The sequence below is a fragment of the Brassica oleracea genome, chromosome C5 (assembly GCF_000695525.1).
Source record: "Brassica oleracea var. oleracea cultivar TO1000 chromosome C5, BOL, whole genome shotgun sequence".
Taxonomy (NCBI): domain Eukaryota; kingdom Viridiplantae; phylum Streptophyta; class Magnoliopsida; order Brassicales; family Brassicaceae; genus Brassica; species Brassica oleracea.
The window spans coordinates 2,945,691-2,967,092 of NC_027752.1; the positions used below are offsets into that span (position 1 = coordinate 2,945,691).

General features: G+C 36.3%; 5 protein-coding genes across 5 annotated transcripts; 4 read left to right on the forward strand and 1 right to left on the reverse strand.

Moving 5' to 3' along the window:
- Nucleotides 1–4,819: 4,819 nt before the first annotated feature.
- LOC106293361 (LOB domain-containing protein 1) lies at nucleotides 4,820–6,167 on the forward strand. Its single transcript, XM_013729034.1, has 2 exons — nucleotides 4,820–5,167; nucleotides 5,617–6,167. The coding sequence occupies exons 1-2, from the start codon at nucleotides 4,820–4,822 to the stop codon at nucleotides 5,998–6,000; spliced, it is 732 nt and encodes a 243-aa protein (XP_013584488.1). The 3' UTR covers nucleotides 6,001–6,167.
- A 518-nt stretch (nucleotides 6,168–6,685) lies between these two features.
- LOC106295916 lies at nucleotides 6,686–14,675 on the forward strand. Its single transcript, XM_013731926.1, has 27 exons — nucleotides 6,686–6,721; nucleotides 6,987–7,292; nucleotides 7,384–7,434; nucleotides 7,515–7,597; nucleotides 7,915–8,014; nucleotides 8,122–8,200; nucleotides 8,290–8,413; nucleotides 8,834–8,940; nucleotides 9,061–9,189; nucleotides 9,309–9,373; nucleotides 9,489–9,653; nucleotides 9,817–9,977; nucleotides 10,073–10,104; nucleotides 10,369–10,544; nucleotides 10,656–10,735; nucleotides 10,977–11,042; nucleotides 11,220–11,509; nucleotides 11,748–11,855; nucleotides 11,939–12,036; nucleotides 12,362–12,422; nucleotides 12,523–12,599; nucleotides 12,706–12,777; nucleotides 12,859–12,935; nucleotides 13,027–13,107; nucleotides 13,473–13,575; nucleotides 13,727–13,885; nucleotides 14,059–14,675. Exons 2-27 carry the CDS (start codon nucleotides 7,023–7,025, stop codon nucleotides 14,455–14,457), a joined length of 3,213 nt encoding a protein of 1,070 aa, XP_013587380.1. The 5' UTR covers nucleotides 6,686–6,721; nucleotides 6,987–7,022; the 3' UTR covers nucleotides 14,458–14,675.
- A 151-nt stretch (nucleotides 14,676–14,826) lies between these two features.
- Nucleotides 14,827–18,039, forward strand: LOC106295536. The gene is made up of 7 exons (XM_013731461.1): nucleotides 14,827–15,112; nucleotides 15,351–15,406; nucleotides 15,484–16,370; nucleotides 16,531–16,729; nucleotides 16,905–17,102; nucleotides 17,190–17,563; nucleotides 17,661–18,039. Exons 1-7 carry the CDS (start codon nucleotides 14,907–14,909, stop codon nucleotides 17,799–17,801), a joined length of 2,061 nt encoding a protein of 686 aa, XP_013586915.1. The 5' UTR covers nucleotides 14,827–14,906; the 3' UTR covers nucleotides 17,802–18,039.
- A 152-nt stretch (nucleotides 18,040–18,191) lies between these two features.
- LOC106295537 (protein disulfide-isomerase 5-1) lies at nucleotides 18,192–19,515 on the reverse strand. The gene is made up of 4 exons (XM_013731462.1): nucleotides 19,306–19,515; nucleotides 18,993–19,051; nucleotides 18,732–18,907; nucleotides 18,192–18,552 (listed from the first exon to the last, which is right to left on the reverse strand). Exons 1-4 carry the CDS (start codon nucleotides 19,411–19,413, stop codon nucleotides 18,461–18,463), a joined length of 435 nt encoding a protein of 144 aa, XP_013586916.1. The 5' UTR covers nucleotides 19,414–19,515; the 3' UTR covers nucleotides 18,192–18,460.
- Nucleotides 19,516–19,672: 157 nt separating this feature from the next.
- Nucleotides 19,673–20,888, forward strand: LOC106292731 (pentatricopeptide repeat-containing protein At1g62350). Its single transcript, XM_013728377.1, has 2 exons — nucleotides 19,673–20,010; nucleotides 20,258–20,888. Exons 1-2 carry the CDS (start codon nucleotides 19,690–19,692, stop codon nucleotides 20,678–20,680), a joined length of 744 nt encoding a protein of 247 aa, XP_013583831.1. The 5' UTR covers nucleotides 19,673–19,689; the 3' UTR covers nucleotides 20,681–20,888.
- The last annotated feature ends 514 nt before the right edge of the window (nucleotides 20,889–21,402 follow it).

Below are 21,402 nucleotides of genomic sequence, written 5' to 3' on the forward strand. Positions count from 1 at the left end.
ACTTTATCCATAATTATATGTATATTATCTATTTTTGAGCAATGTGCATCATTAATATAAATATTTTGAATAAAATGAGAGAAGTAAAGTAAAAATATATGGTTAAGTATACTTATGTTTGATTATCTTTGGATATCCATTTGGGTTCAGATATTATCCGTTAGGGTTTGGATATTACCCGTTTGGGTTCAGATATACAATCTCTCCAAATTCAATAACTGTTCGAGTATTTTCCTACTTTGGTTCAAATTTTCGGATCAGATTCAGATACGTGTTTGGGTATCGGATAAAATGTCCATCTTTAGTAAATCATATGAATATGATGTCTCATTAATAGGTATTCATATTATATATATATATATATATATATTAATAATATCATTTGAAATAAATTGTATACTATATAAATTAGACTTCATATATTGCTATATAAATATGTAAATTTCAAAATTTTCAGTGAAAAATTATTAAGATCTTAATATTTTAATTTTGAAATTTGTATTGAAAATAATATGAGTATGAAGTGTCAATAATAAATATCTATATTAAAATATACTATGTGTCTATATCAATATCACTAAAGTATAATTTATTCCATATAAAGTAAATAAAATGATTGTTTTGATTTATTTACCAAAAATGTGATTGTAAATTTACAAAAAATATTAGTTTTGATTTACGTGCTTACTCTAATGTATATACTTTTATGCATACAAATTATTTTTTAAATAGGTGGTTTCTAATATATTATTGGAAACACACTTCTTCAAATAGTGATTTTTAATATTGGAAGCACTATATATATTTTTTCATTCAAATTAAATAATTTAGTCTTGATTTTTATTCCTAAATTTTTTTTAATGAAATATCATGACAAGATTTTAATCACCTCCTTTTGAGTTTGTTTAAAGAATGAGAAATTTGACCATTCTTCTAATATTTGTTTCTCCCTAATACCCTATCTATCTATTATAATTGTAAGAATGGAAGATTTGAACGATTTATTATAAGTTTTCTGGTTTATCAATTAATAAATCAAACATTTCGTAGTTTATACATAATTTACATATACTAGAATGGTAAAGTACTATATATATTTTTATTTGTATATTTTAAGTAACTAAATTTCAAAAGAATAGGCTAATAAAATAAGTAATTTATTTTGTTATTATAGAATTAGATGATTTAGACCGAACTGACGGATATATACTAGACATATGCACTTATATTTTATAATAGCTTAATTTATTAGATTTGAACACTAACCTATTAATAGAGTTTGCTGGTGATTTTCTTCAAAATTTTAATTCTTATATACGTATATGGAGTGGAACTAATGTTTACCAATGTCCATCTTTTTAAATTGACACTTATGTAATTCACCAAATTAATAGAAGAACTTAAAAAGAAACTAAATTCATATCAATAAAACAGAGACGAGAACAAAATCACAACTTTACAGATGTAGAAAATGAAATCACTTATGGAGAGTCAATAGTAAACAAATCGAGAGCAGAAAATCTAATCCTCTTTCGTGATTATACAATCGATGTTGCTTATTTGGTTTTGGTGATTTGTGTCAGCCGCAAAACTTAATTTTTTTTTATACATATGAAGTCTTAAAAATAATTAAAATGAGTTGTAATACATTAACTCTTCAACAACGATGATACATTTAAGATACCAACATTTGTATTTACCAATATTTTACAATCGATAAAAACTGTAGTGTTGCAAAATGTTAAAGCCAATTAATGAACAAACATTATTATAAGAACTCTCTCCGCGCTTGTGCGCGGATTATCATCTAGTAGACTTTATATTTCATATTCTTGATAAGACCAAATCTATCTACGTACTATTGACATTTATCTTATCTAACATTTAACATATATCATATCCAATAACAAACATATATATATATATATATATATATATATATATATATATACGAGTGTCTACAATAATAAGATGTAACATTTTTTGCCAATCTTAAATTGAAGTCCTTCTGGTTCGTTAATACAAATCCTAGTGTCTTACTAAAAACATTGTTATTTTCACGCTTCGTAAACTATTTTCGTACACAAGGAGGAAATTTCAAAAGACATGCATCGTTGAAATCATAGTCAATGGGTTATCATTTATGTGGTGCGCAACAAAAATAGTTAGAACTTAGGTTTACATCACTAACAATTAGATGTCACGATTAAATATTGGTCTATAGTCAGTCCCTTGGGGTGACATGGTTTATGGACACTTGGCAACCTCTTCGTGTTTCCCTTCCCTACAGGGAATGATCTATAGATCGATTGACCAAATAGTTTGACCCCCCCTCCCTAATTATACCATACTTAAATATATATCAGGTCTAACAGAGATCGGATATCCGGATTTTCGAAGATATTTGTGATTTGCTTTATATGCCATGGATATCTAATTTTTTGATTTGTTTTGCTTCGAAAAAATACGGATATTCGAAAAACGGATATCCGGAAAATAAATAGATATTTGCAGATATTTACGAATACTTACGGATATCTCATATGTTTTGATCAATGCAAATAATCTTAAAAAACTGATACAAATTTGTTTTGCAAAATATTTTTTTGCATGATATATAAGATAAAAATTAAAAGAAATAGTGAATCTACATATTTTATAAATTTTTTAAACTTAGTTAACAATTATAATAAGACAAAACTTAAGAAAAAAATTATAATTGTCATAAATTTATTCATTTCTTTTTATGCAATATTTTTATATAAATAATAATGTGAATATAATTTGTCAAATCATATGTTAGAATAATAATATATAATTTAATACATTTAAAATTTAAAATATAATCAAAATATACATGTATTTATATATTATCGGATCGGATCGGATATCCGCTTCCCAAAATTTTAATATTTGTGATTCGCTTCAAATTTAACGGATATTGATTTTTAGTATTTGCTTTGGTTCGAAGGTTTATGGATATCCGGAATTTTCGAATCGAATCAAATCAAATTTAACGAATAAAATGTTTGGTCCTAATATATAGTATATGGTTGTGTGTTAGTAACACATAATATTTTGCAGACGCACATGTATCTATAGCCGTATAGGCCCGAAAGTTCGTGTCATCAATCCAACCTAGTAGAGTCTTATTGATAATTTTCCAGTAACGATCTGATATACTTTAACTGGCACGAAAGAGTTCGAAACAAAATAAAGAAGCACGATAAAATGATTGGTGAAAAAGTTATTGATGATTTGATCGGATGATGATGATACTCTTGCACTTATAACATTTGTTGAGCCTCAATCAAACTACCGTAGTGTACACGATCCAAAAGACAATCTTTGACCAATTAATGAATGAATCCGAATAGGATACACATCACTTTTTCAGAATTAATATTATAAAGTGGCACTTCACATATTGTTCCACTAAACGAAAGACGTTAAAAATAGTTTCCACTCAAAAACTAAAAGAAAATCGATGTTTATACAATATGTCTAGTGTCTTTAATCTTAAGTACCTAATGTGCGTGGATATACGTAGGTGCGATGCAATATATTCTATATTTGTCCCCCTGAAGTGTCAAAACCTGAATGATATTATCCAGAAGACGTACCCTACATGCAAAATATCGACATATCCAAGCACACTAGAAAACAAAGCGACCGCATTTAGTTTTACCCCATTTGATCATTTTCTTCTATAATTTTCACATTTTACGCGAACTCACCAACATTACCTTTTACCTTTTCTTTTTAAAAAGTTCACCATCATCCACTCTAATATTAAGTCTGTTATATTTCGTTATTCTAAAAGAAAACAGTTAGTGTGATTTTTCAAAATATATATCACAAAAATAGTGGAGGGAAAAGAAAATCTTTAGTCATTTTTCAAAAAGGATTAGTTGAGAGTACCTATAGTAGAAATATAGATAGCAAGCTGTTGAAGGTGGAAGCAGGAGCACACCCAATAACTAGCGATCCCACATGATTATACGTGTCATTCTTCTATTTATTTCATTACCAATTTTTTCTTATTATGTTGGTGAAAAGCTATTGAATAAATTGATGTTTTGGGACCGCTAATTATCAAACCTCAATCCAGTGTATATGTTTTCTTAATAACTCTTAAGTCTTCTCACCGTTCATTTTTATACTACAATCTTATTGAGATTTTGGAAAATAAATGTACTTTGAGTCTAGTGTTTTTGGATTTTTCATATGTATACCGCCACTTCTAAAGATAAGTCGTTCAAGTAGAAAGTCTTACGAAACTACGCATAACTAAATTACAAAGGAGTTCCAAGAATATTGGTTAATACAAACAAAATACGTTTCAGCAAAAATTAGGCAACCTACAAAATCACGTGGTGTATTTCACATTTTCACTAATTACTTAAGTAGGAGTACGACCTGCAAGTCACCGGTGAGTATGAGAAATATAGTTTTTACTCTAAAATTATACATCAAGTGCTATACATTTAGTGTACTTCAACCTAACTTATGGAGAAGAAAATAAGAAACATACTATTTTTCCTGTGTTTTTGGAGTCACTTAACAAAATCTTCATAAGCAGAAACTATACTCTAGAATCTAGAGGTTAAGAGTAGAAGACCCGTACATTGATAACCAATCAATGCGCGCTATTATGGACTTTTATAAAAAAGACTGATATTGGAATATAAGAGCATGTAGAAAAAACCATAGAAGAAATTAGTTATGCCAAAGTCAAGCAACCGTTGAAACTTGAAAGCGTGGAAAGAATTTAAGAGCCACCGTAATGTGGAAACAGTATGTTTCATCAACAAAAAATATGGCGTCATTTATGATGTCAGCCGGGTCACCTCACTTTGTCTATAATTCTATATATACCACATATCTACCAAAAAGCACTTCACCCTCAAAACAATTGATAATGCTTGATATGGAGAGTAAGTGTGACGCTTCTGCCGCTATCATCTCTGCTTCTCCAACCTCTTCTCCTCCTCCACCACAGCTTTCACCACGTTTGGTGCTTAGCCCATGCGCTGCTTGCAAAATCTTGAGGCGGCGTTGCGGAGATAAATGCGTTTTGGCTCCCTACTTCCCTCCAACGGAGCCAGCCAAGTTCACTATCGCCCACCGTGTGTTTGGAGCCAGCAACATCATTAAGCTCTTGCAGGTAGCTAACTATGCACTGGTGTAATAATTATATTATCTTCTAGTACTAAAACTTTACATGTGAATCTATTATTTTAATAGACTTATGAACCTAGTGAAATGTTTGTTCTGAAAAATGGATTCATTTGTCATGTGATAATCATCAGATCTTACTTGTTCTGTACAAAGCACATATATTCAACACATCTAACTTTTTTTCCTTTTAATAATAAAAAAAGAAAATATAACCATTTTCCACTATATATACATATCAAAATGATTTATTTGTCTTTGTCAACATTTTCGTTTTCATGCACATTTGAAAAAGTCTTGTATAATAATAGTCTTTACTCCTCTTGGTCAAATACACAAAGTACTAGCGTATCTATTTTTATCATTCTCTTCATAGCTTAGCTAGGCTTAATCACTTTCTTCTCTATTATATAATTATTTATGACATGTTTTTCTCAGGAACTTCCCGAATCACAAAGAACTGATGCGGTGAACAGTATGGTGTATGAAGCTGGAGCTAGAATCAGAGACCCAATATATGGATGTGCGGGTGCCATATACAATCTACAAAGACAAGTGAGTGAACTCCAAGCACAGCTAGCAAAAGCTCAAGTGGAGATAGTGAGTATGCAGTTACAAAGATCAAATCTACTAGAATTGATTCACAACATGGACCAACCAAACCAAGAGCTACACAATATGTCCTTTGATAGTTCCTTTGGAAATTGTGATGAGTTCATTAGCAGCCCGGACGAAGAGAGCAATGATTTTGGATTACTTGAAGACATCAAGTACCCCAACACCATTCCATCAACGCTGTGGTGTGATCCTCTTTGGATATGATATTAACTATATATATAGTATGATTTTGACTATACTTCACTTCAAAGCCCTTTAGTTAAGTTACTCATGGTTAGTTATAGCAAACTTAGCATACATATTGTTAGAGACACTATCAATGTAATAAATTATATGGTGAATTTATCGGAAATTTTAATATCTCAAAGGTTGTGTACAAATTTTTTTTTTTTGGACAAAGGTTGTGTATAATTATTTCCTAATAATTAGGGAAAAAATCAATCAATTAAAAATTAATCAATTAATATCTACTGGAGTATTAAAAAGAGAGTGACAATCGTTCCCAATTCAGTTTGAAACGTGGTGGTTTTAGATTAATATGAAGATTATCTCGATTCAATTATTCCAAAAGCAAATATGGATCTTTTATATGAAAAACGTTGGTCATTACTGGTGCATCATTTTTCTATATTTGTTTTGCTATTTCTCATTATTTTAGAATTTTTTTGCTAAACTTATGGGCCGACTTTTAAAAGTTAAATTTCCAATTTTCTTCCGATGTTCTCCACCCAAATACTATACTTCTCTTCGGATCCAATAGTAACGAAAGTGGGCCCTTTCAGGCCCATTTATTAGCGGGACCATCATTGTTACAGTGCTCTTTTCCGCACCATAACACTTTATACAGGTTCCGATATTAAAACTTCACCGCGCTTCGCGTCTCCTCCATCTCTCCGATCATCTTCCCCCCCCCCTCCCCCATCAGGTTATTACTTATCTCAATTAATTCGATTTTTCTCCGTTCGATATACCTAAGAAACAAGTGAACTAACATTCATAGTCTTCTGAATTTATCTCGGAACTTGAGCAATTTCCAGCAAGTTTATCGAAAATATCATCTCTCGAGAATCTGCACCTTCTAGTTTTTGATTGCTTTGTTGATAATTCGCCGCGAATAGATCGTTACTTTGTGGCACACTAGTATGACTATGGATGTTTTTTTTTTTTTTTTTTTTTTTTGATTTTGGCAGATTCACGCTGATAATAAGTGGCAAGTAAAGCAGAATATGGATGCTACATCTGGATCCAGTGATCGTTGTGAAGCAGTAACCAACCAATTTGGTGTGTTGACTCTTGAGGAAAGGAACGCTAATGTTCCAGTCAACCACAGTGTCCAAAACCCTAAGTCATATGGAGCCATTAGTGGATCGTCGTCTTCGGCATCAGAAGTCGTTAATTACTTGGAGGATTTTGCGGTGGACAAGTCTACTCATTGTCGTGCCCAGATCAGAGCCACTTTCTATCCAAAGTTTGAGAATGAAAAGACTGACCAAGAAGTATACTCACAAGCTCCCTTTCGTTTTTTGTAGCAGTAATTGTTGGTTTGGTTTGCTTTATTTAAGGTTGCGTTTATCTTTGTTTTGGCAGATAAGAACACGGATGATTGAGATGGTGTCTAAAGGTTTAGCAACGCTGGAGGTATCAACAACATATATGCAGTGCATATGTCTATTGTCTAATTGTCTAAGGACCTGTTGTAATTAATAAACCTTTTACAGGTCTCTCTTAAGCACTCAGGCTCTCTCTTTATGTACGCCGGTCACATGGGTGGAGCATATGCAAAGAACAGTTTTGGTAACATGTATGCTCATTTATTCCTGGCTTCAGTTTTCCCTCATCTTTGTATATTACTTTCGTTATTTATGACAAGCTTTTCATAAATAATCTTAGACAAGGGGAAAACCACTAATGACTATGCCCATTCTCAAACTTTAGATTTGGTTTATTCCTTTTCATTTATTTCACTTACAGCACAGATTACTACTTTTTGATGAAGCAAATGCATTTTACTACCTTTTTCCATATCTAATGCTGTTATGTGGATTTTCTGGTACTTGCCAATTGAGATGGCTATTTAAAGGTTCTCTCATATGCTAACTACAATGCTTCATTTTGCAGTTTTACTGCGGTTGGTGTTTTTGTTCTTTCTCGGATGTTTAGGGAGGCTTGGGGAACTATGGCGTCAAAGGAGGAGGCAGAGTTTAATGATTTTCTTGAGGTATTTGATATTTCCATGGACAGGACTTCAAGCAATCAAAATTTTCAAATTCTCGAGGCTTAGTCAATTGCCAGAAAATAATAGCTCATAAAGTTATATTCTCCCAGAAAAATCGCATGTGTGTATCTATGGAACTGGTAACAGCTGTTCTCGGAGATCATGGTCAACGCCCACTGGATGACTATGGTGAAGTATATATGCTTTATTTATAGAAGTTAAATAAGCCTGCTAAAGTCGTCTAATTAATTTTTTTTTTTTTGACTTGCATCTTGCAGTAGTAGTGACGGCTGTTACCGAGTTAGGTAATGGTAAGCCCAAGTTCTATTCAACTTCCGAAATAATTGCGTTTTGCCGGACTTGGCGTCTACCAACAAATCATGTTTGGCTGTTTTCCACAAGGTAACTTCTCGTCTTGTAAATCATTGCTGCTATCTTCTTCGTCTGTGATGTTGCCCTTTACTGTCATCTTACATGGGGCATTTGTTGCTTTAAATAGAATTGTGGTTTGAAATACATTTAGCTAATATTTTGTTCCAAGGGTTTAGTGTTCCTTGGCTCTTGATATCTCCGAACGATCTTGGCGTAACAGCTTGAAATACACATGTTCCTGTCAGCTTACTCTACCTAACTATAGTAAGAATATTCTGGTGATATATGGTTGATGCATTTACTAGTTTAACTCCATAAACCTCAAACGCTATTTTTATGGTTCTATTAGAATCAGACATGCTGATATGTTTAGATGCAACACTGTGGAAAGATTTTTTATTAAAAATATTAACAATTAAGGTTGCCTGTATTTTGTTAAAATTTATGAAGGAAATCAGTGACCTCTTTTTTCGCCGCATTTGATGCACTCTGTGAAGAAGGGATAGCAACCTCAGTTTGTAGAGCTCTTGATGAAGTAGCTGATATATCCGTCCCAGGTAATGGTTTTCCTGTCTGCAGTCAGTTTTTTTCTTTTGCGAGAATTCACATTAGTTTTTCAAGGAATTTAACTTGATGATATTCATTGAATGAATAAACTTTTGAATGAAAATAAACAGGCTCCAAGGACCATGTGAAGGTGCAGGGTGAGATATTAGAGGGTCTCGTGGCGCGTATCGTGAGCAGTGGGAGCGCCAGAGATATGGAAAATGTCTTGAGAGATCATCCTCCACCAACCTGTGATGGAGGTGCATTATCTTATCACTATTTAGTTTTTACGTTGGTTTCATAGCATTCCGCTCTATCAAGTCCATGTATATTTTACAATTTTCCTCTTTCTTGTTTCTTTTTTGTTTTCAAATTTTAGCTAATCTTGCTCTGGGACTCAGTTTAAGAGAGACATGTGCTGCCAATAGATGTAACGAGGAACAGGTTCGAACAAATTTATATTGAAAGCTTTATCACGTGGAATTTTTTTGCTGTCATCTCTTAGTAAAGGTTTCTCATTCTAGAGTTTTTTTTTTCTTTTTTTTTGTGGGTGCTGTAGCAAATAAGAGCGCTTTTAACGAGTGTTGGCCCTAGCTTTTGCCCCAGTGACTTGGATTGGTTTGGAGATGATTCTGTAGAATCTCATTCGAAAAATGCTGACAAATCTGTTGTAACAAAATTTCTGGAATCTCAGCCCGCAGATTATACGACTAGTAAACTACAGGTACTTGAGCTCTGCGTCTTTGTTGAATTTTGCATGTGGATTCCAACTCCCCGAAATGTTATGTATATCTTTCACTTGCAATGCTCTTTCATGTGGTTAATATTTTACCAGTTTCCATTCTTTATGTGCTGTTGATGAGCAACTGCATATTTGCATTTAATAGGAAATGGTTCGCTTGATGAAGGAAAGACGTCTTCCAGCCGCATTCAAGTGTTACCAGAATTTTCATAGAGCTAATGACGTATCACCTGACAACCTATTTTATAAATTGGTTGTCCATGTGCACAGTGATTCAGGATTTAGGCGTTACCAGAAAGAGATGAGGTTATCTTTTAAATCTTCTTCTATGTCTTTCTGTTTGATCAAACTAAGAAAAGATTGATTTCTTTTTATTCAACCATTCTTTCAACGTGTTTTAGGAATATGCCTGGCTTGTGGCCTTTATATCGAGGTAAAAATATTTCTTTGTTGGTTATTCTTTAGCTTTGGTCTTAAAGACAATAACCAAGCACGATTTTCTAGACTTAATACTTTGTCTTTGTAAAATAGAACTTTGATAGGAAGTTAAGTTTTCCTAAACGTGTCAGATTAGTTTTTTGTGGTAGCAAACATCGTCTCTCGAAACAGATAATAACTGGATATATCAATAGACGATACCATCTGTTCTTTCCCTTAACTATATTAGTTGGTGATTCTCTTTGAGTTTCCTTTTCAGGTTTCTTTGTTGATATTAATTTGTTCAAGTCAAACAAAGGGAGGGATCCGATGGCTGTGGAATGCATTGATAAAGCGGTCAAAGATGCCGGTGAAAATTGTGGTCAACAAGGAAAGGATGGTTTGGATGATGCTGATGCTAACTTAATGATCAAACTGAAGTTTCTCACATACAAGGTACTTTTCTCAAGGTCTTCTGGCTAGAAGGATTTTTTATTTGTTGCAATTAGCTACCTCTTTCTCTTGATTGTCATCGTGATGTTGAACATGTCTTCAATTCTTTGACAGTTGAGAACCTTTCTGATCCGAAATGGCCTATCAATTCTATTTAAAGAGGGGCCAGCATCTTATAGAGCCTTCTACCTTAGGTGAGCTGCTTTCTCCCTGTGAATATATGTAGAGAGTGATGGTTTTGGTGATCTCGATATTTTTTAACATTGCATTAAATTGTAAATCAAAATGGGCAGACTATTTAGAGCATGTTTATTATGTTACTGATTGTGTATCTAAAAGTAAGGAGCAGCATCGTTGAGAGTGAGACATCGAGACTCTTGATGTTGTCAAGCTGTAAATTTGTTTTTAAATTGTTGTTGTTTTTTTTGTATCCAGGCGAATGAAAATATGGGGTATTTCAGATGGAAAGCAGAAAGAACTTTGCAAGATGCTTGATGAATGGTACGAGAATCACTTTACTCTACACATCTACTAAGCTTATATATTATTTTCTTGGAGTTTATTTCCTGAGCAAACGTCTAACCTACTGCGTAGTGTCTTTCGTTCAATGTTTTTCTGCTTTTTGAGTGTTGATTAAAACCCTTGCAACAAGGTTTATTATCTCTTTTCAATGTTCAGGGCTGCTCACATAAGAAAAAAATGTGGGAATAAGCAGCTATCCTCATCACTATATCTCAGCGAAGCTGAGCCATTCCTGGAGCAGTACGCAGGACGGAGCCCAAAGAATCAGGGTTTGATAGGGTCTGCCGGGAATCTAGTCAGAGCTGAGGACTTCTTGGCCCTTGTTGACGGTGATCTAGATGAAGAAGGCGATCTTGTGAAGAAAGAGAGAGTGGCACCAGCTACTCCTGAGCCAGCTGTGAAGGAAGCTGTGCAGAAGGATGGGGGATTAATTGTATTCTTTCCAGGTATTCCTTTGTTAGATTTTTTATATGCATCTCATCTAGTTGTATGTTTTATTTCATTTTTGTGGCAATGTGTTATATTGAACTTGTTGATGGTAGTCGTTTTCAACTTCCGAGGGAAGTTGATTGTTTTCAACTTTTCACCGTTCAGATAATAAATTGGACATTGTATTATCAGATTTTGTTTACTTTAAGCTTCTTCTCTTTTCCTCTGATTTCTGCAATTTTAATGTGATCTCAGGAATTCCTGGAAGTGCTAAATCTGCACTTTGTAAGGAGTTATTGAACCCCCCAGGTGGCTTAGGAGATGATCGGCCAGTGCATAGTCTGATGGGTGATCTTGTCAAAGGTATTTTAAAATGTAGAATCTTGTCAAAACTGTTCTGGCCTTTCAATGTTGCAATGCATCCTCATGAAATTTTCTAAGGACAGGAAAATATTGGCCAAAGGTTGCTGATGAATGTCGTAAAAAGCCACAATCAATTATATTGGCTGACAAAAATGCCCCAAATGAAGACGTCTGGAGACAGGTAATTTATCATCTGCACCGTCTTATAAGCTAGCATTTCGAGGTCAGCTCTATCTATGAGTCCTCTTAGAGTGAATTTTGCTTATTATTAAGTAATTCTTAAAAGAACTATTGCAAATATTGAGACCATAAACTGTTACTCGGCTTACTTTAAAAAAGATTCTTTGATATAACCTGCCTTTAATATATGTAAATGGAGAGGTTGTATTGTGGAAGTATAGTTATCTTTTCAAGAGTACCATATTAATTCGGTGACCTGATATCTTTCCACTTTTTGTGTGTCTTAACAAGTCTCATTTCAATATAATTATTTTGTTTTCCTATAGATTGAAGACATGTGTCGGAGAACTAGGGCTACTGCGGTTCCAGTCGTTGCTGATTCCGAAGGTATGTAACTACGCATCCATTCTTTAATGATTTTCTGCCTTGGCTCATCTTATGTATTCTCTGCAATCGTTTTTTTTTTTGGCCCCTTGTCAATGCTCAGGAACCGAGTCAAATCCATATTCACTTGATGCCTTGGCTGTTTTCATATTCCGTGTACTTCAAAGAGTTAACCATCCGGTATGCAGTTGCATCTTATTCACAATTTGTCTTCAACTGTATCATCCAACTTTCACTACAACCCTTTCTTTCTTAACAAGCTATTGTTTCTTTCATACATTGTCAGGGGAATCTGGACAAGGCATCTTCGAATGCAGGCTATGTGATATTGATGTTTTACCACCTCTATGAGGGAAAGGTATCACATACGCCCAGCTGTTCTCTGATCAAATCCATGATTGGATCTCACATTTATTTGAACTGTCTTTTGTTTTTTCAGAACCGCAAAGAATTTGAAGGTGAATTGATTGAGCGCTTTGGCTCCGTCGTCAAGATACCACTGTTGAGATCAGACAGGTACATATTTTTTACAGTACATGAGAGATAACAAACTTCATATCCATTTGGTTGCTAAACCAGTTAATTTACTTCTCTCCGCATATTACAGGAGTCCTTTACCTGTCCCTGTTAAATCGATTCTTGAGGAGGGCATTGACTTGTTCCAGCTCCACAGTAGAAGGCATGGGAGGTGGGTAGTAAACACTACCATTTTCATGAAGATAAATTGAACTATATCAAACCAAATTATTTTGTGAAAACCAGTAACAAAGTATTTTGAACAACACTGTCTGAGGTACATACAGTGACAAATGCAATGCAAAAGTAACAATTTAGCAAAAACTAACGAGGAAGCAAATATTTGTTAATCCTGTGATTAGATGTACTTAAATCATGTTTCAGCCGTTCAGGAGATACCTTAGGAATAATTTTGCTCACAGACGTTTTTATTTCTTGCAGTTATAGTTCTTTTTACTTCAGCTCTTCAGCTTTAGCTTTAGGTTTTGTTTGGTTGTTTCTGACCTTTTGTTTTCCTTGTTATGTGTCTTGATGTAGACTTGAGTCGGCGAAAGGAACATATGCAGTGGAATGGACTAAATGGGAGAACCAGCTGCGCAATACTTTAATTGCAAATTCGGAGTATATCAACTATGTTCAGGTAATATATTCTCTTGTCACTGATGGCTCAAAAAGCACGAATCCTATGTTTGGTATTGTAACTGCTTAAATTTCCCTCAGTACATTATACAAGAGTAAAAAGAGACGGGATGTGCATATGACGTCTTTGTTTTCTGGTTTTCTCCTTTCAGGTTCCGTTTGAGTCTGCGGTTCAGCAAGTGCGAGAAGAGCTAAAAAGAATCGCAAAGGGTGAATACAAACCACCAAGTTCAGAGAAAACAAAACACGGGTCTATTACATTTGCTGCCATCAACTTGCCTGTAACTCAAGTCCACAGTCTTCTTGAAAAGGTAACCAACAAGATTCTTGAATTACCCTTAAAATGTCTTACCTTCACATCGGTGATAATTTATACACAAACCGTTGAAAACTAAAGGTTGAAAGTTCATAAACTCAAATGTGAGCCCTCATCATTATCAGTTGTATGTGGCATCATTCTTAATAGGTGTTTTCTTCTTAACAGTTAGCCGCATCAAACCCAACGATGAGATCTTTTCTAGAGGGAAAGAAGAAGAGCATAGAGGAAAAACTTGAAAGGGCTCACGTGACGCTTGCCCACAAGAGAAGCCACGGAGTAGCAGCTGTAGCCAGATACGGTCAGCACTTAAACAGAGAGGTACCCATACAGCTCACCGAGCTCATCTTCAACGACAAGATGGCTGCTTTTACAGCCCATGTCGGATCTGTGGACGGGGAGACCATAGTATGCAAGAACGAATGGCCACACGTGACTTTGTGGACAGCGGAAGGCGTTACTGCGAAAGAGGCTAACACGTTACCTCAGCTGTACGCAGACGGAAAGGCAAGCCGCATGGTGATAGATCCTCCTGCCTCAGTCTCAGGTCCCCTGGAGTTTTTCTGAATTACTTAAGCTTGAAATTGCCAATGTAACCCATTAACCATGGCTACCTTATTATAGTGGCCACTGACACTACAATCAATGAAACGTTTTGTGACATATAGAAATGACATAGTAATATATGTATATGCTATGCTACCGATGATTAGTACTTAGTATCTAAATACTGGTTACATAACCTCGATTTAAAGGTGTGGTAATGACAATTAATCTTCTCGGGGTGTAATTTGATCGTTTTACAAGTACGGGGATATTAGCGGAAACCTTGGGCTTTATATTAATGAAAATTGGGCCGAAAAACACAATTGGGCCGAAACAAATTTTTTATTATCAAACGAAATGAAACATTAGACGCGGAGAGGAGAGCCAGCCGCGAAAATCCGACGAGCCCTAAAACCTCCTTCGCCTCTCCTCACTTGGGTTTCTCGAGAAAACTCAGATTCCTTCCTGCTATGGACTCTGATGCGAGGAGGAATGTTAACATCTCGTCGCAGGGTTCATCTCCTTCTCGCAAGCCATCCAAGTTCTCTGTGTACCGGAACCCTGCTCTCGCCGCCGCTTCCACCGCCAATAGCCTCCGTCCCTCGAAATCCGTCCTTCTCTTCATATTCGTGCTCTCAATCGCTTCAGTTTTCTCTCTCGTTTCCTTCACGGCCGGGTACGTGCGAGCTAATCTAGCTTAAACTTCGTGCTGGAGTGAAGCATTGCCACTTAGTTGCGTTGTTTTGAGTATTTGAATCTAGGTTTTCGGAATATCACTCTGTTCATCGGACTTCCGTGATGTGTTAGGGCTTAATGCGTTTCCACCTTGTTTGCTTTCTCTGTGATATATCACGATGATGAAACTCTGAAGTGGGGACTAATATTTGGTTTGTTCATCTCATGGATGGTTTCAGGGAGAAACGATTGACGAATGCTTTAACATTCGGGAGGATATCACAAGAGGCAGCTTGTGAGTTCCATTTTCGTTTCTCCTTTTATGTATTTTTGTTTCTCAGTTTAATCTGAAATCGACCTATTTGCTTTCAGATGTTACTGTAAAGGCGTGGCAAGGACTGGTGGCTTTGATTTGTATTGGTGCAATGATGGCTTTCTCCAAAGGGATATCTCTGCACAGGGCTAAGTTTGCTGCTGGAGCAGAAACTAAAGATACCAAAGATCAGTTTTCTCTAACAAGCCGTCAGCTTGAGCTTCTAGGAATAAAGAAAAAAGGTGAGCAGGGTGTATCGGAATCTCCTAAGAGTCGTCCCGCATTGAAACCATCGCGGTCATTGGAGCCGCTTGTCCCTATCCATCAAAATCTTACTGGTTCAGCCCATAAATCTAGCAGTGGTGGTGATAAGCTGAATTCTCGTAGTGGGACTCAGATTAGTCCGTTTAGCACTCCCTCCAAACAGATGGGTTCACCGTCGATGTATCTTGTACCTTCTAGCTCACCAGCTTCTTCCAACCGAGCTTCCTCTGGTCAGGATAAGGCTGTTTCTAGTCCTTGGTCTGGTAGACGAAGTTCTGCAAGAGACATTGCCACGGAGGAGCAGCTTGAGCAGCTTTTGGCAGAAATAGATGAGAAAATCACTGAGTCAGCCGGGAAGGTGCGGACTCCTCCACCAACGGTAGGGAGTTTTGCGATGGCTAGTCCGAGTCCGGTTGGTGGTTCAGCTGGTTTGTCTGGGACTACTAGGAGTACACCACTAAGAGCTGTTAGGATGTCTCCTGGTGCTCAGAAATTTACGACTCCACCAAAGAAAGGAGAGGGTGATTTCCCCACACCCATGTCCTTAGAACAGGCGATCGAAGGTTTTAGGCAACTAGGCGTGTATCCTCAGATAGAATACTGGCGTGACAGACTAAGGCAATGGTGTTCTTCCGTTTTGCTCAAACCTCTGCTTAACAAGATTGAAACAAGTCATATTCAGGTATAATGTTATAGTCCCTTTCTAAATAAACACTTCTCTTCCAATACTTTTCTTCTGATGAATGCGTTGATGATCACATCCAAATAAGAGGCAGAATGAGAATTTATTGTTTACTTATGTTTCCTTGAACATTTACTTAAAAGAGTTTTAATGTGTGTAGGTAATGCAAACAGCAGCGAAGCTAGGTGTTAATGTCACCATTTGTCAAGTTGGAGCTGATTTGTCAACAAATGGAACGGCTCCTACTGCATTACCGGTTGATCGTTCAAAAGGGTGGCAGCCATCTTATTCTCTCGATGAAGACGCTATTCTTCACCAGTTACGCGCTAATCTTGTGCAGGCTATTGATGCCACCATGCGTAAGTAACTTTTACTAAAACTTCTAGGTTATGTGTCCAAAAGTAGTGATGTTCGGTTGTTTTCAAATTAGTGTTAGACTTTTCTTAGTAAATCACTGAATGTTGATATCATGTCATCTGATGTTGCTAAATGTTTTGGTCTATAGCTGCTAACTGTTTCTTCTACCATCTGCAGAAAAGCTGCGTACAGAGAACCAGCAGTTTCAGCAACAACAGCTGCAACAGCAAGCGGCACTAATACCCGTTATGCAGGAATGCGTTGATGCTATTAGCGAACATCAGAGGCTTCAGGGATTAATGAAAGGAGAGTGGGTCAAGGGTTTACTTCCACGCAGCAGCATTCCAGCAGACTACACGGTGCAAAGAATCAGAGGTATAAAACGTTAAAAAGAAAGAAAAATTCCATTCAAATATTAGTTGACCTATCATGACTCTATTTACTCTTGTTGGCTTTTTGCAGAGCTCGCGGAAGGAACCTGTGTGAAGAACTACGAGTACAACGGAAGGGCAGATGCTCGTGAGAAAAACAAGAAATGGAGCCTGGAGCCTCCAACCGATTCTCATCTACTTCTGTACTTGTTCTGTGCCTACTTGGAACACCCGAAATGGATGTTGCATCTGGACCCCAGCTCTTATACAGGGACTCAGTCAAGCAGGAATCCGTTATTCTTGGGGGTTTTGCCTCCAAAAGAAAGATTCCCAGAGAAGTACGTAGCTGTGATATCAGGTGTACCTTCTACACTCCATCCTGGCGCATTGGTACTTGCTGTGGACAAGCTATGCCCTCCTACGTTTGCCTTGTACTGGGACAAGAAGGTGCAGTTTACCCTTCAGGTAAATGATGAATGTTTTATATGTATTAAAGTGCTTTTGTCATACAGTTTGCATGTATGGATGTGGAAATGGTTTCTGAAAATGGTGACTGGAACAGGGACGAACAGCGCTATGGGACTCTATACTGCTGATGTGCCACAAAATTAAGGTGGGGTATGGAGGTTTTGTTCGTGGGATGAATCTTGGTTCTTCAGCTCTTAACATCCTACAAGTAGTTGATTCTGAAACTGATGACTAAAACTCATTTATCCCCCGTGAAACTCGTTTGTTGCATGCATCTAACATTTCAAGAAAAGTAGATTTTGCTTGAGACTGCTAATGTTTGTTGGGCGTTGGAGGTCTATATTAGCCATTGTTAAGGAGAAATTGTACTGAGATTAGTTCATTTTTCTTGATAAAAACCGAGATTAAGTTCTCTTTGGATAGCAACGTATTCATGTGTCAAGTAAATATTGAGAATGCTGTTTTTTGCCCCACTTTACCATTAGTCAGTTGATGGACAATACTCTGAAAATTTATTCATCAGATAACATGTGAGAGTTGGTGCATTAAACAGAACCGAGTTTCTGAATTTGCATTTCTCATATGTTGGCTGTTGCTATGTTCGCATGAAACTGAGAGGCTCCAATACAAGATCACACTCTCGAGTCTATCTCAATGTTAATCATAATAATGCAAGATCACCACCAGATATAAAATATCAAAGCACAATGCACTTGCTCGTAAACGAAAATACAAGAGAAGAGTGTCGGTAATCTTTGTCTCGCACTGAAACTGAAAAACAGTATCAGTGTTTGGAAAGCATATAAATCAAAAAGACTTGTCCAAGATCTAATCCGCCACCATGCCTATCTAACTAATGGTGAAAGTCACAGCTGAATAAGCAAAGGGGAAGAATCAGAGTTCCTTGTCTTCGAGCTGTGCTTTTTCTGCTGCCTTTTCAGTTTCCTCTACAACAAACGTCCTCAGCGATTCAACATCTCTTTTACCTAATTTTATAGAAAATAGATGCATTAGAAATGAAGCTCAAGGTAGGCTGTACTCAAAGCATAGGTTAATAAAAATACAGGTTCATCCAAATAAGATATGTTACCTAAGCTATTTGAGAAAAAAAAAAATCCTAATCTTTCATAACCCACTAGGGGTGCATGTAAAGCAAAGTATTTACCTCGGTATTTTGAAACTTCTTCTCCATTGTAAAATAGCTTGAACGTTGGATAGGAGTGAATCTCAACTTTGGTGCAGACATCTCTGCTCTTACCACAATCTACTTCACCAATCTCAATTTCATCGTCACCTTCCATTGCATTCCCCAATTCTTCCCACAAGTTCCCCAGTTTCTTGCTGACACACACTCACATCCAATCTCATCAACAAAAGTGAATAAACAAAGGCAAAACCACTAAGTCACTAGACAAGAAAAACTAACCAGTGCTTGCACCAAGGAACACAAAACTTTACAAACCACGCAGTATCCTTCTCCTTCACCTGAACCAACAAACCAAAGAGAAAAAGAGAGAGAGAAAGTAAAAATTCACATCAGTGACTGTTCACACAACACCAAGAGATGCCAACCAACCATCTGAAGCTAAACACTTTGGTTTTTAACAAAACCGATCTAAATCACCAGAACAAGACATAGAGACTAAATCAAGAATCTAAGCGAGAAGGTAAAAACAAACGTTAGTAATCTAAATGCGAATCTCTACTCAAGCAGATGGAAAGTTTCAGATCATCATTACCTTGTCGGAGAAAGTTTCAGGGGTCAACGTAATGACCTCCGCTTCCGTCAACACAATCGCGAGAGAAAGAAGAAGTATAAGAGCAATAAGCCGAGCACCGAGCTTCATCGTAGCAAATCCCAATCCTTTTTTCTCTGGTTCTCCAGTTCTGGATCGGATATGAAATCAATCAAATTCAAGAACCAAGATGAGAAAGCAAGATTCATCTAAATCGGCTTACCTTCTCCAAATCAAGAACGAGTATCTTTGCTTTATCGTTTGGGCCTATATGGAACAATCATATTTATTGGGCCTGTATGGGCCCAACTTATGTTTATTAGGCCTAAAAATCTTCTTCGCGTTATATTAGTTACCAACAATAATTAAACCTTCTTCTTCAAGAACATGTTGATCCTCCTGCGTAGAGTTAAACACTCGATTCCTCAGAGCTTCCTCCTTCGCCAAATTGGTTTCGCAAACAGTGATCTCACTGTTCGTTCGTACTTATCGGGACCTGCTTCGAGTCCCAGCTTATCTATATGGAGACGGAAGAAGGAAATGAGCAAAGAAGGTTTAATCGCCGCCAAGGAGCTCAAGCGTCTTCAAACCAAACTCGTCCGTCTCGATCGATTCATCTCTTCCCACGTCTCTCGCCTCCTTAAATCCGATCTCGTCTCCGTTCTCGCCGAGTTTCAGAGGCAAGACCAAGTTTTCCTCTGTATGAAGGTGAATCAAATTTCAATTGCATTTTGGAACAAGTTTCGATTTTTTTTTAATGTTTAATGTTTTAGCTGTAAAATTCAAATTCGCCTGATGGATTGTGTTTAAAGGTTCAATCTTGTGAAGTTAAAGCTAAGACCTTTTTAGGCAGAGCGGTTTTGGGGCTTAGGGTTTAGCATAAAGGAGAAGGCTTTGTTACATTTATTTGAAATGGAATTTGGTTTTTTTTTTTTTTTATGTTTTTTTCTTTCAGCTCTATGATGTTGTGAGAAGGGAGATATGGTACAGACCAGACATGTTCTTTTACAGAGACATGCTCATGATGCTTGCGAGAAACAGGAGAGTGGATGAAACCAAAAAGGTATGGGGAGATTTAAAGAGAGAAGGGGTTTTGTTTGACCAGCACACGTTTGGAGATCTTGTTAGAGCGTTCTTGGATAACGAGCTTACGGTGGAAGCGATGAGATTGTATGGAGAGATGAGAGATTCTCCTGACCCGCCTCTGTCTCTGCCTTTTCGAGTTATTCTGAAAGGGCTCGTTCCTTACCCTGAGTTGAGAGAGAGGGTGAAAGACGATTTCTTGGAGCTTTTCCCTGGAATGGTTGTGTATGATCCTCCTGAGGATCTGTGCGTAGAAAGCGATGAAGAAGCTAGAACTGATAGTGATCTTGAATAGAGGGGTTTTGAGATTTTGCTTTCTCTCAGTTGAATCATTGCTTGGTTTGTTTACTGATAGAAAGGAAGTGGTGAAAGTTTCTTTACCCTTTCAGTAACTTGTTCTCTTATACCAGTTTTTGTTTTGAATGCTTTGCATAAATTGCACATACGTGATTACAAATCCTAATTAAGATGAATTAATTGAAGTATATATTGGGCAAAGAAGGGTATGCTCTAGACTCAAATCCTAACATTTAGGTCGTGTTTTCTTTGATTCTTGCTTACAAACCGTTGTTAGGTACATCACCAGTTCATTGTACCATAACTTTATAACAAAAAAACACACAAACTTCTCTTGTGTACATGAAGTGCCAGAAGGAAGCGCTTGCGGAATCAATAAACCAGTTGAAATAGCTTTGGAAAAGCTTTCTGAGGAATGAGGAGGATATATACAGTTTGTGGCCCAACACAAAGTTTATAGCAATTCCGCTCTTTATTGTCACATTTGGTCCACCATGGTTTGATAATCAGTGATAGTTTTTTTTTGTATACGGATGATTTCCACATTTAGTTTTATCACTAGATGATATTCCGAGTTTTTATAATAATGTTTATTTATAAAATGATTTTAACATTTTGCAACACTAAGATCTTTATCGATTATAAAATGATGAACACAAATGTTGGTCTCTTAAATATATCATCGTTTTTTTTTTTTTTTTTTTTTTTTTTTAAAAAAGG

Excerpts from the sequence above, each read along its gene's own strand:
- LOC106293361 (XM_013729034.1), top strand. The coding sequence starts at position 4,820 with ATGGCGTCATTTATGATGTCAGCCGGGTCACCTCACTTTGTCTATAAT. Across the intron at positions 5,168-5,616 it reads ACATCATTAAGCTCTTGCAG|GAACTTCCCGAATCACAAAG; the intron begins GTAGCTAACTAT and ends TGTTTTTCTCAG.
- LOC106295916 (XM_013731926.1), top strand. The coding sequence starts at position 7,023 with ATGGATGCTACATCTGGATCCAGTGATCGTTGTGAAGCAGTAACCAAC. Across the intron at positions 10,105-10,368 it reads CTTGTGGCCTTTATATCGAG|GTTTCTTTGTTGATATTAAT; the intron begins GTAAAAATATTT and ends TTTCCTTTTCAG. Across the intron at positions 10,545-10,655 it reads TGAAGTTTCTCACATACAAG|TTGAGAACCTTTCTGATCCG; the intron begins GTACTTTTCTCA and ends ATTCTTTGACAG.
- LOC106295536 (XM_013731461.1), top strand. The coding sequence starts at position 14,907 with ATGGACTCTGATGCGAGGAGGAATGTTAACATCTCGTCGCAGGGTTCA. Across the intron at positions 15,113-15,350 it reads CTCGTTTCCTTCACGGCCGG|GGAGAAACGATTGACGAATG; the intron begins GTACGTGCGAGC and ends GGATGGTTTCAG. Across the intron at positions 15,407-15,483 it reads GATATCACAAGAGGCAGCTT|ATGTTACTGTAAAGGCGTGG; the intron begins GTGAGTTCCATT and ends ATTTGCTTTCAG.
- LOC106295537 (XM_013731462.1), bottom strand. The coding sequence starts at position 19,413 with ATGAAGCTCGGTGCTCGGCTTATTGCTCTTATACTTCTTCTTTCTCTC. Across the intron at positions 19,052-19,305 it reads CTGAAACTTTCTCCGACAAG|GTGAAGGAGAAGGATACTGC; the intron begins GTAATGATGATC and ends TTGTTGGTTCAG. Across the intron at positions 18,908-18,992 it reads GTTCCTTGGTGCAAGCACTG|CAAGAAACTGGGGAACTTGT; the intron begins GTTAGTTTTTCT and ends AGTGTGTGTCAG.
- LOC106292731 (XM_013728377.1), top strand. The coding sequence starts at position 19,690 with ATGTTGATCCTCCTGCGTAGAGTTAAACACTCGATTCCTCAGAGCTTC. Across the intron at positions 20,011-20,257 it reads AAGTTTTCCTCTGTATGAAG|CTCTATGATGTTGTGAGAAG; the intron begins GTGAATCAAATT and ends TTTTTCTTTCAG.